General features: G+C 32.3%; 1 protein-coding gene across 1 annotated transcript; it reads left to right on the forward strand.

The window, feature by feature from the left end:
- Positions 1–5,089: 5,089 nt before the first annotated feature.
- Positions 5,090–8,420, forward strand: LOC134694766 (uncharacterized). The gene is made up of 3 exons (XM_063555819.1): positions 5,090–5,243; positions 7,251–7,397; positions 8,200–8,420. Exons 1-3 carry the CDS (start codon positions 5,171–5,173, stop codon positions 8,403–8,405), a joined length of 426 nt encoding a protein of 141 aa, XP_063411889.1. The 5' UTR covers positions 5,090–5,170; the 3' UTR covers positions 8,406–8,420.
- Positions 8,421–12,779: the final 4,359 nt, after the last annotated feature.

Genomic DNA, 12,779 nt, shown 5'->3' on the forward strand with positions numbered 1-12,779 from the left:
TTAAAAAGAGAGTAATCCTCGACCATGAACAGCTGTTGGTACCAGTATGAAGGAGACATCTGTTCCAGTTTCAATCCACACTGAAGATGGAAAGAGAATGACAAAAATATGAACGCTTAAATTTGATTGTCATGCTGTTTCTTTTTCTAGCACCAGTAAAAGGCTCAAAGCAACTGATTGCACAAGAAATTGAGATATTTGCAGTGAATGAGACACACAATAAAGATGAAGAATCTTGCCATCTCCCTTTCACTGTATGCAATTTATTACAAGTTACCATCGCTGATACATGATTGATAATAAAATATATATTATTTATACCTGGAATTGTTTTTGTTCTCTCACATTTTGGTTTAGTTATTGAAAAAGGATGGAATAATGTGTAGTGATATTCTAGATATATTGTATACATAAATACATGTACATGGTCTGATTCTCAGTCTGACTGGGTCTCTTCATTTCAGAATACTGGGATGTATGTAGGTATTTTTTTACAGATGTAAATTGATTTATTCAAACGCCACACCTCATTAATTGGTTTATAGGTTTTATTAATATGATTACTGTGGGGAAAAACAACAAACAAGAACATAAAATTGTACGGCTTGTGATTATGGTTACATCTATTATCATGCCTTTATCATGTATGTGCTTTCCCAAAGTAAGGAGCCTGTAATTCACTGGTGTGTTGCTGTATATATCATATTTGGATTTGTTTTCTTATTATTTTGTACATAAATTAGACAGTGAGATTTCTTGTTTGATGTGTTAAACCTTTTTCTTAAATAGACCTTGTATAGTTAACAGTGCTATATGAATTTTATGCAAAGAGCCTTTTGGTCACCTTAAAATGTTGATGTCTGTATCATTTGGTTTCTTGTGGGGAGTTAGACATTATATTGCATATGCTGTACAGAAAAAAATGAATGTCATACACTCGCACATCAATATGTAAAAAAAAAATGAAATATTTGCCACTGGACGTTAAGCAACCATCAATTAAATCAACCTGATCAACAACAACAAAAATGAAATATTTGCCACTGGACGTTAAGCAAGCATCAAGAAAACCAGCCTGATCAACAACAAAGAAAAACACATTTTCGTGCAGTTTGTATAAAGTTAAAAAAAAAAGGGTTTTAACTAACAATCAAGTCAAAATGTTGTTTAACTATTCACACATGTCCATGTCTGTTTCAAAATTAAAAGGAGATTTTAACTAGTCTAAAAGTAAAAAAAAAGAAGGGAAACATGTACATTACGCTTACAATATGATTAATCCCTTTATATTTGAGGTCAAAAGTGAGATTTATATTGCAATTTTCTATTAAATGATCATTAAATGTAAGTCCTAACTAAATACACAATCCGTGAAAAGGAGAAACCATAAATTTACCGACAATCATAAAAACAACTGAATGCAAGCTCATAATATTTCGAAAAACACAATTAGAAAACAATTTACAGACAATCATAAAAAACCAATACAAGCCAAATTAATAATGAACCCAGAAAGTTATCATTTTTTAATGATCTATACAAATTATAAATATAAGACAAAGTCGATCATGATAAACGATATTTATCAAACAAATTAAGTTTTTTTTTCTACACATTATTTAATTTTATAATTTGTAAATAATATTTTCGGCAGCAGTGTGTACACCTGTGGTGTAACTACTTCGTGTGTACCAGGTGTCAAATAAAACTCATTTTAACAGGTTGTGATTTACCTGACCATCGGATAATTCAAGCCGAATATACATGTCACACTGTGACATAATGTCGCCGAGACAGGTGTATATTTAATAGAAACCCATTATGAAACAATCAAATAAAATTAACTCTGATACAAGACATAAAATTTATTACTTTTTAATTATTTAATGTCGTATTTTTAATACAATATCAAATAATGTCTCTTTTTCAATAATACAAATACTCAAAATTAAAATGACTTTGAAATACATAATTACGTATGAACTAAAATTATTCAATTAATTATGTTAAATTTAGCACTGAAACAGTTAATTCAAGCTTCAACTTCACCATTTCTTCGAGTACCTTTAATACTTTGATAAAGACTCTATTAACCACAGAAATCTCGCGAGATTTAAATCTGGCCGAGTGAAATCACGGGATTTCGCCGAGTTGCCAATCTCTTGTATTATATGTTGTATTATATGTCTCTGCCATCACCGATCATCAACAAAAAACGTATAATGGTGTGAGCACTTCATATAATGTTGTGAGCACTTTATATAATGTCGTGAGCACTTCATATGATGATGTGACCACTGCATATAATTCATAGCTGCCAACTTTTGAAAATGCCCATGGGGGTTTTGCATGCAAGATGGCTGCCATAGTCCTAAAAAACCTTCAAGGGGGCCTTCAAATACATTTTAAGGTTGTTTTTTTGGCTTCTTCTTGCTTTTTTTAAGCCTAGAGTAAATGTAAATTTACTGTTTTGTTTAAAATTGTGGACAAAATTGCTCTTTCAATATTTCAATTTGGGAGCCTCCATGGGGGAAATCCCCCACAAATAGAGACAGTTGGCAGGTATGATAATTTCTGGACCACTGCGTATAATGTGACCACTTCATATAATGTTGTGAGCACTGCATATAATGTTGTGAGCACTGCATATAATGTTGTGAGCACTGCATATAATGTAGTGAGCACTGCGTATAATACTGATCATTAACAGAAGGCAGTCATGGCGTTCCATAATATTTGGTTAGTACTTACATGCATTACTGTGTGTACCCCGGCGTCTGATGAGATATGCCCTTTTCATTTGAGTTTTATAGTTAATTCTAATGTTGTACTGTTTTAACACTGTGTCGGTTTACTGGGAGGGTTGGGTGGCCTTCAAATAAGTTTAACTCTTCTACGTTCTGTATTTGCCAGACCTGACTCAGGTGCCTGACAGTTATTGAGTGGTTGTAGTTTGTTGCGGTGTAAAATATTTGTTTTTCGTTTATTATTTGGTACATGCATAAGGTCGATAGTTTTTCTCGTTAGTATTGTATTACATTTTTCATATTAGTGCCTATTAAAGTTTACAATGCGGTATGGGCTTTGCTCATTATTGAAGGCTGTATGGTGACCTATAATTGTTAATTTCTGTTACATTTGGTTTCGGGAGGAGAGTTGTCTCATTGGCAATCATATCACATCTTCTTATCTTTTATTGAAGTTTGGTTCTTCTTTATATAGTTGGTGGCGAGTCTTGTTGGCTGCTCTTTATGGCAAAGACAATAGCCTCGAATATTGGCAAAACAATCTCTGATAGTGATCATTTGAAAGACAAATCTGGTAACAACAGCTTTGTTATCAATACAGAAAGTTTTTGGTTCAGGTGAATCTAACATTGGGTGTAAGCACTCTTCAATAGCACATAGAATGATGTAAAAATGTCCTCGGACTTCCCTAGTAAAATTGCAAAAGGTACTAGTGGAAACATTTCTCCTTCAACAATTTCGTATAATACAATAATATTATATACTTCTATAAACTTAATATTTTATACTTTTATAAAATTAATTTTCAATGTGAAATAATTAGCTCTTGTTTATTTAGCAAAACAAACAGCAGTTACCTTGTTTATCTACGTTTCATCTGGGACAATCAGAAATCTCAATTTTAAAAAGGGGGAACAATAGGGAATCCAACAAAGTCTGACACCTAGGTCAGTGGTGAAACAAAATAAAACAAAGTGTTCATATTCAATCATATAGTTGCTTAAACTTGTATATATCCACCTTATTATATTTGAAATTTTGGGGACATTTGTAATAATACCGCATTTTAAGCATAAAATCAGTAGAAAAGGGCATAACTTATTAAAAATCTATACAAAGCTCAAAGCAAAAAACTCAACAAACAAATGTACAGCTCTCAGGGTACTCGAAGTTACCGAAACCTAGTTCAAACGACTAGCCTGTACGGGTCTTAGAATAGAAATAAAAATCTTTTGTTTGTTACAGTAATTTCTGTTAGTAAGAAAACGGTAAGATAATTATGTTTGTCCTGTCAGGTCGTCTGTCAGGTCGTCTGATGCTCGGTCCGTTTCTATGTGTACATTTAAGTGTTATGTCGTTGTTCTCCTCTTATATTTAATGCGTTTCCTTCGGTTTTAGTTTGTTACCCCGATTTCGTTTTTTATCCATGGAGTTATGAGTTTTGAACAGCGGTATACTACTGTTGCCTTTATTTACAGTTATGGACATCAATAAATCTGATAGATATATACCGAAAACAGGATGCAAACAAATTATTTAAGTTCAATGTCTTTAAAGATCAGAGATTAGTGACATATACTATACATCGCATGTCTCTGATTTATAGACCGAGGAAAGGAAATCCTTCAACATACATTTGAATATATATATATGTTTAATACAAATCTGATTATTGTATAATGGATACCAGAGGTATGAAATTGTACCAAGGAAATGTGTGTCAAATTTGACTACCTTTTTTTAAAATTCTTTATAGTTTAATAATAAGACCTGGGAATTAATTTGGAACATGTCCGATAAATTTCCGGGGACACAATGCTTTTCAAATATTTTTGCACTGAAAGGCAGGACATTTAATTAACTTTAATTCATCGGAAAATTGACTTTGAACGTGAACGGTACATCGGATGTCTTGTTTAGAGATAGTGTAGCACGGTCTCTACAAGAATCATTGCAACAATTCGTATTTGGATCCTCAGGTGGTCTGTTGAAAGGATAAACTGGCCCTTTTCAAAATCCCCCTCGTTTCCAATTGACAGTCTAAATTTGTATTCCTTCATCCCGAGGAACCTTATTACAAAACATACCTACTGTATATGCAATTGGTAATTTATTTTGTCTCAGCAGGAACGTGCATGAAATACTTGTCACTGGGTGTTAATTATAAACAACCGACAATCAATCAATATCTAATTTTGAAACAAACACAACATATAAGTTATTTTGAAAAAAAGTTTATTTCCACTTAAGACAATGAGAAAACGATTTTGATCACGTACTCAGATATGCGACGCCATTATAAACCTTCTGGGAATTATACGGAAATAAAATGTCATAAGTTCACATCCGTTTCCCTTAATTGTTCCATGTGAAAAGATTGGGGAAACAACCCATCTTCTATCAAAATTATATCTTGTCTATATATGAGAATGGATATTTTTTCTGTTTTATGTATTTACTGCTTTTTACTTTCAAGAACTATTGTTGGAGTTCAAAGTAAGTTGAATTTATAAATATATTTTTATATATCCATTCGGGATAAAATTAATCATGTTTTACAATACGGATGTTATTGGAGGTTATAGGCATATAATTTCATTGGATTGCATCCATACAACATACGGCTTTGTCATAGCACTTGAAAGCACGTGTCCATGTCGTCGAATTTAAGCTTTTATCTTCAACAAGTCAAGGACAATAGTAAAACAAAAGGGCAGGCGAAAGATATCAAAAGGGATGTAGGTAAAAAACAAATAAAAAATGAACCGACAATCGAAAAAAGACCAGCAGGCAACAACAACATCCAGAACACAACATAAAAAACAAAATAATGAGCAAGATTAGGCCCACCAAAAAACCTGGAGGTGAGACTCACTACAAATCCTTGTTGATAGTAAACCAACGGTTGATGGCTACTATAAAACAACGCCATGGTCAACAGCTTACCAGACATCATGTTGCTCATGTTGTTACAAACCAACGGTAATAAGTCTAAGTCGATAATCGATACGATATTAGGAACATATCCGTTATCATCTGTAAAATGGATTTTTCATAAAGATGCTGTGCAAATTCCCCATGCCATATTTCACTCTTTTGTTTAAACAATTGATACAGTATTTTTGTATTTTGTAAAAAAAAAAAAAAGGTTTATTGTGTAGTCTATTGAATACAAAATCTATAGTTTGTTTTAACGCTTTTCTTTTATAACAGAATCCATACTAGAAATTATTTTACAAGTTATAAGTGAATTTAAGTCAAATTTTGTGCAAATTGTAATTTGTACATGCACTTATTATACAAAGTCAAAATACAAATTATAGCAAATGACTCTCGACAATAAGCTACTAGATAGACTTTGCATTAGATGCAGAAGATTTTCGGTTTATAACAAGTATTTCCAATTTTCACGAATGAACGAGACAAGGGATATGGTGTATTAAAGGTGCTATTAGCTTTTAAATTTATCTTCACCGATTTGACTCAAAATCTCATTTGATTTATGACTTACTTTCATTAATGATAGAACAACAAAAAAAAACACACATTTTGATTTGTTGATTTGTTGATTGGCTAGTTGATATTGCCACTTTAACTCACACATAATCAAAGCAAAAAAACTGATTGCAAGGCTAGCAGCACTTTTGTTGTGGTGTGTTCTTTATTTCAAAGTCACCATTAGGCCTTTCACACGGATCGCAAACTCATACATCAGTGATTGTGCGAGAAAAATTTTACAAATGAAGGCATTATATTTCAACGCAAATTGTAAGAGGCGATGAACTTTATCATGGTATTTTTTAACTGATATTATAATATTAAAAACATATCACGTAACCAGATTTAAAAAAAGAGATACGCAGATACTTGTAATATACCTTCGATTGAGCCAACGATTAAGCATATCTTAAAAGAGCTAGTTTTTTTTATAATTGGGTGCAAACAATAAACAGCCTAAAGACATTAGAAAATCCGACGAAAACAAAATTGACTTCCAAAACAGAAAAATAAATGTACAAATTGCTTTAAAATCGTATTGAAATCTCTTTCAAATCGTGATTCTGCGATTTGTTAGTACCATTTTGCTTGCAATTCATTAAACAAATCAGAACCAAATCAGAATTTCCCAATTCCCTAAAACTGATTTCTCTGTGTTTTCTTTCTATTGTATGATGTGTAAGTAATTTGTTTCTGTTTTTGTGTGATTTCTTTATGATCTTTTTACTTAGAATATCGTATGAAATGATTTGAAAGAGATAGGTTAACTTTGTTAGCTAGGATGGTGTGATTTCGTTATGATATGTAACTTTGAATAGCATATGAAATGATTTGAAAATGATTTGTAAGTTTATGATTTGTTCCTCAATTTATTTTGTTTGTGTTACTACCATTATCCAAGTGTTCTCAATGGATCAGCTATGTTCCATCTCCTCATACCTCAATCAGGTACAATTTTCGTTATAATTTTGTCAACTTTGACAATATACTGTTTATATAATGTAGGTATCAGATGTTACGAATGTAGCTCTCAAATCAATCCATCTTCCTGTGGGCAAGACTTCAAACTTAAATCGTCGGATACCAATTATATCATAGACCAGTGTGACAGATGTCTCTATAGGATAACAAGAAATGAACGTAATGTAACAGGTTAGTAATCACAAATCACTGTAACAAACGTTTCAGTAAAATGAAAAGAATCTACAATAATAAAGCAGGTAAGTAAAAAGGACAAGTAGCTGAACGGCGCCATCAGACATTATGTGGTATCAAATATAAGGCATATTCTAATGCAATTAGTTTGCAACGATAGTTTCCATTGGACGTTGACAAATATTTCCCAGGGTTAAATTCCAAGTTCTATCAGTCCGTAATTAACAAAGCCATCATTTTGAAATCATTTTATTTTTGGTATGTAATTTCTCACAAATAAACATGAAAGTCACATTTTGAGCCTCAACATTCTATTTGCCAACGTTGAAACCTTTTTGAAGCGTACGAAAGATATACATACGTCTACAGTTTTATGTTTGACATCGTGAGTATAATACAAATGACGTCACATCGTTTAGTTGCTAAAGACAATGCAACATTTTGCGGACTTTTTCATTTATGTCATATAACGCCAACATATTTGTTAAATGATATTTATTTGAATAAGCTCCATTATAATGGAGATAACTGTATTGTATCTTAAGTTTGGTCGTCTTAAAACTTGATTTTACTGTCGCAAATATCCGCTTACCTAGCTTCTCTATGCATCGCTAATTTATTTTACTGTCAAATATAACATTTAGTGGCAAATATACGATAATATTTCAAAAGGTGTTGTATGGTGGGAGTGAACGACTGCAATATCTTGCTATAACAACAATATGAAATAGTAGACATACAAATATTGCTCTAAAGATTGTATTCTCCTATCATTTTAATTACAAAAATCATATTATAGAGTATTCAAGAGAGTGTTCTACAGCAACTGTTGATGGCTGTATTACAACATCACCACAAGAGGAACAATGCTTCTGCCAAACAGATCTTTGCAACAGATGGTCTCCCTTGACGGCACCTGCTGATCTTTATAACAAATCGTCTTCCATGACTGCTGCTATAGCGACAGTTATTATAAATACATTGTTACTTTTTACTTTGAAATAAAATACAATATCACATAGTCATTCAAACATATATGTCTCTGGTTAATTGTATCATTTTCTTGTTGGTTTTTTTGTTCACTTCAGTGTTTTTGTTGTTTCGCTGTTTAAGTTTTTGTGTTTTCCTCGGTTTTAGTTTGTAACCCGGATTTGATTTCTCTCAATCGTTTAATGACTTTCAAACAGCGGTATACATAGTATACTACTGCCTATATTTGGTATTTATCTTTATATTATAGGTAATTTTGTCGTATGATGCGTTGTGTTGAGATTAGTTGATGTTTTGGTATACACACAAATGCTGCAAAATTACATACTTGTTTTAGGGATTTCATTTTGATTAGCAGACAACAATGAAATAGTCCTTTATAGTGATATTCCACATCTCAAGGCAACACTGTATCCAAGATGATCTCCGTGTCAATTCATTTATTAATGGGAAGAAATTATAAGATAAAGCATATGAACCTTCTACTTCACTCATTCTCAATTTAGGGTCGCAATTCTATGTACCGCAGTGTAAAAGACATATTCAACCAGAGATTTGTATATTTCTATATATAGTTGGATAGGGAATACCGGTGCGGAGAGAGAAATAATTGTTTTCCACATGTAACTCTCACAATTTAAACAAAATTCAGCTTTATGAACGTCAAAAACAGTATTTACGTTACTGTCCACGGCAAGGTATCAAATTATTAAAATCTCAGTCTCGTGTTATTTGAGTTATTTGTGCACAAAAAAAACTCTGCAGTTATTTGAAGAATGATCATACTTTTCAACTGATACTTGTATAATGCATACATATAACACATTTTAAAAATTACATTGAAACGAACTCTAAATTTCATGTGTCACCAAGACCAAACTATTTGAATATTGTGTTTCTTAAACGAAGTTAGCACTGCATTAAATGTAGTTATAGTAAACAAAACTTATTTGTTTTATTCCTTAGACATATTGTTTAAGCTGACAAATATCAAATATAACAAAATTGTTCAGTTCACTTTGATTTTGCATTTTTTTCCATGCCAAGGATCATGGTTATAAAAACAGGAGATATTTACGTGTTGCACGACACAATAATAACACACATCCCAAATGTCAACAGCTCTTAGTTATTAGAAAGGTGGAAGTATATGTACAATTTTTACATCTGTACTGTCTTCTACATAAACAGTAAGTATTAACAACGAATGACTATCCAGCCAAAAATATTTACGTTACCGATATTAACGATACAAAATATACCTTTGGAACGGACCCAGGTACTGATCATCATTTTAGCACTTTTCAAAAACAGCGTCTATGACGTCATTGTTTAACACGTTGTTTACAAGATTTTATGGCGTTACATATCTATGAGAGGCCGATCATGTCAAAAACCCGATAAAGTAACGCGTTAAAATTTAACGCGATAAAATCACATTTAACGCGATAAATACAGTTTTAACGCGTTAAAACAAGACTTTAACGCGAAAAGAAATCAATATATTTAACGCGTTAAACTTTGCAATTATCAAGTTTAGGATTTATCCCGTAGGTGAAAACTGACGTTTATCGCGATAAAATATCCGTCGCACTGGCCACATGTGTCAAAATAAATCACATTAACGCGTTAAATTCAACACAAAAACGTTGCTACGATACATTATTTTAACGCGTTAAAACATCATTTAACGCGTTAAAACTTCATTTAACGCGTTAAAAAACTTCATTTAACGCGATAAAACATCGTTGGTTGGAGTTATGGAATAATGTTGCTAACGAATACTATGATCTGTTCAAATTTTTTGGAGTAGCGTGTTGTGAAGGCATAAAACTTTGCTCAGTGCTCCAAGCACATAAATCATGCTCGAAACATGAAATCCAGCCATTTGATTTTCGAGTCTGAGTACAAAAATCATGCTCAAAAGTTTAATGACCGTGAGGTCTGGCCTTGCGAGTCAGTTTGTGTACTCGTACTCGTAAATCAACAAATGAAAATGCTGGATTTCATGTTTTGAGCACGATTTTTGTGCTCCGAGCACTGAGCAAAGTTTTATGACTTCAACCCCAGGACATTTCAGACGAGGAGGATAATGAAGATATTACATTTCGTCTTCCTCTCACGATTTAACCATTCTCCTTAACAAACCAGATTTCAAAATAGGAAACTCGGTTTGTTAACTAAAAACCATACAAGTTCTAATGTCCTATTTGTAACAGGTATCTTGAACAACATACAACCAAAAACAAGTGCTGCAAATTAAAACATACCACCACAAACACAAGAAGATGACACCAATGAAGACGATAACATTTTAGCACACTCGGGAATGAATTACAGCCTTCACTGTAACGGCATGCACGCTGTTCCTACAACCCCTATGTTATAAAACAGAATCTTCGAAATTTCCTCCGCAAAAAATATAAATAAAATGTTAACAAACACTAACCATTATAAAAACTAATTCAGTATGTATATGTTTTCCTTTATTTTCTTATAGCTCTTGGTCATATGCTTAGTAATATTTAGTATATTTGAGGATTAATACAACAAAACTTTGTGAAAAAAACGGATGTCCAACGTTACATTTTTAAACAACTGTTTTATCTCTTATGTATAGTGATCCTATTTCTAATTCTCTGATCTTCCCGAAACTTGGCGGAAGCAACGAAGTGTGTCAGTTGTCGGGTAAATTAAAGCCGTTATTTTGTCGAATTTCGTTTGATTTGGTGGCTGCATATTAAGCTGGAATAAGAAAAATGTCCAAAGACGTTTTTTGTTGACTTAACGGCTGAAAGGTAGTTTTATAAGTAGACATAGCTAAAAATGCCTAAAAGATGTGAGATAATTATAACATCTACCGAAAGAACAAACATTTGCCTCATTGTTCGTGAGTTTAAAAATTGTAGATTCTATAAAACCATCTCTACACAGTCGTTTTTCAAGCGGTAGCGCCATTTTGTCCAAGTTGATATTTCATTTGTCCAAGCAATTAATGCGGTTTTTTTACCAGATATTTCAATAATTAATTTATAATTTACCAAAACAAAAGTTAGATACACGAAAGTACATAAAGTCTAGATTCTTTTTTATTTACTGCATGTTTGGGTCTTAAATAAGTAAAATGCTACGAAACATTACAAAACGGTAGCCATTTTGTCCAAACGTCGAAAAATCCAAACAAACGCTTTTTTTCGACGTTACTTACATGTGCAAAATTTGTTCCCAATACTTAAAATTTAAAAAAAAAAGTTACTGGTTGTAAAAAAAAAACCCACGGTGCATCTTGTGCATGAAACGGAGGTAACTGAAAGACTTATCGGAAACGGCGACAAAAACAGTTTCATTGAATTAATGCATCCCAGTATTATACGGACGATTCAGGAGAAGATTAGTACATTTTAAAAGCAAGAAACTTCAAATGACTGGGAAAATAATTTTCAAGATCGGGTTATAATAATTTCATTCAATGATTATGTGTCAAGTAAATTTTTAATACAATTCAATTCAAATTAATCAAGGGTAAATATGTTTTTATTTACTTGCAGAGTGTCGGATATATTCGTATTAGGGTTGAATCGAGATATGAAAAATTTACAATGACAGATGATATGCATCCATGCAATTTTAGAAGCCTGCGATTAAAATTTTGTCGTAATGCATTTATAGAAAACCGTATACTTCTGTCCCATTTTTCCTTCCATCAAGTTCATTACTTACGACAGTACAACATTTTAAATGTGAATTAAGGGTAAAAATTATTTAATCGATTTCCACAACTTGGGGTAAATAAATTCATGGTAAATAGACATCACAAAATTAATAGAGACAGATTTAGAATCAACCAACTACATAAAAAAAGCAAATGAAACTTGCAAATTGAATAAATGTACGTCAAACGTATCAGAAAACTCTCTTTGACGTCGTGGCGGTGTAACGTAGGAACATCGTGCGCAAAGTTTGTTTAGTCTTGGCTCACACTGAACAGCATGGTACAAAGGGCCTATAAAAAAGACTAGTGTAAAAACAGGAAAGCCAACGGTATAATCTATAAAAACAAATTGAAACACTTATGAAGCACATCAAAAAACGACATTTAGATACGGTACCAGGTACCCGACTTAGGACAGGTGCAAACAAATGCAGTGGATTTAAACGTATAGATAGACACTAACACCTATCAAACTTGAAACAATAATGTAAAATCACAACAGAGAAAGACACACTTTGAAATATCAACTGAAATGGTTTTACTCAATCAAATGACATACTAGTATTAAAAAAACTAATGATAAAACACTGACCGAATAAATGTGATCTATGACTCAATGTAAATAAAAAATAAGACAATGGGGTTAGAGTCAAACAATATCAGAAAGAAAATCATAA

The sequence above is a fragment of the Mytilus trossulus genome, chromosome 13 (genome assembly GCF_036588685.1).
Source record: "Mytilus trossulus isolate FHL-02 chromosome 13, PNRI_Mtr1.1.1.hap1, whole genome shotgun sequence".
NCBI lineage: Eukaryota > Metazoa > Mollusca > Bivalvia > Mytilida > Mytilidae > Mytilus > Mytilus trossulus.

What these genes read in the sequence shown, in the direction of transcription:
- LOC134694766 (XM_063555819.1), top strand. Translation starts at nt 5,171, where the DNA reads ATGAGAATGGATATTTTTTCTGTTTTATGTATTTACTGCTTTTTACTT. An exon ending in AACTATTGTTGGAGTTCAAA is followed by an intron (nt 5,244 to 7,250) that starts GTAAGTTGAATT and finishes TATATAATGTAG; the next exon opens with GTATCAGATGTTACGAATGT. An exon ending in AAATGAACGTAATGTAACAG is followed by an intron (nt 7,398 to 8,199) that starts GTTAGTAATCAC and finishes ATCATATTATAG; the next exon opens with AGTATTCAAGAGAGTGTTCT.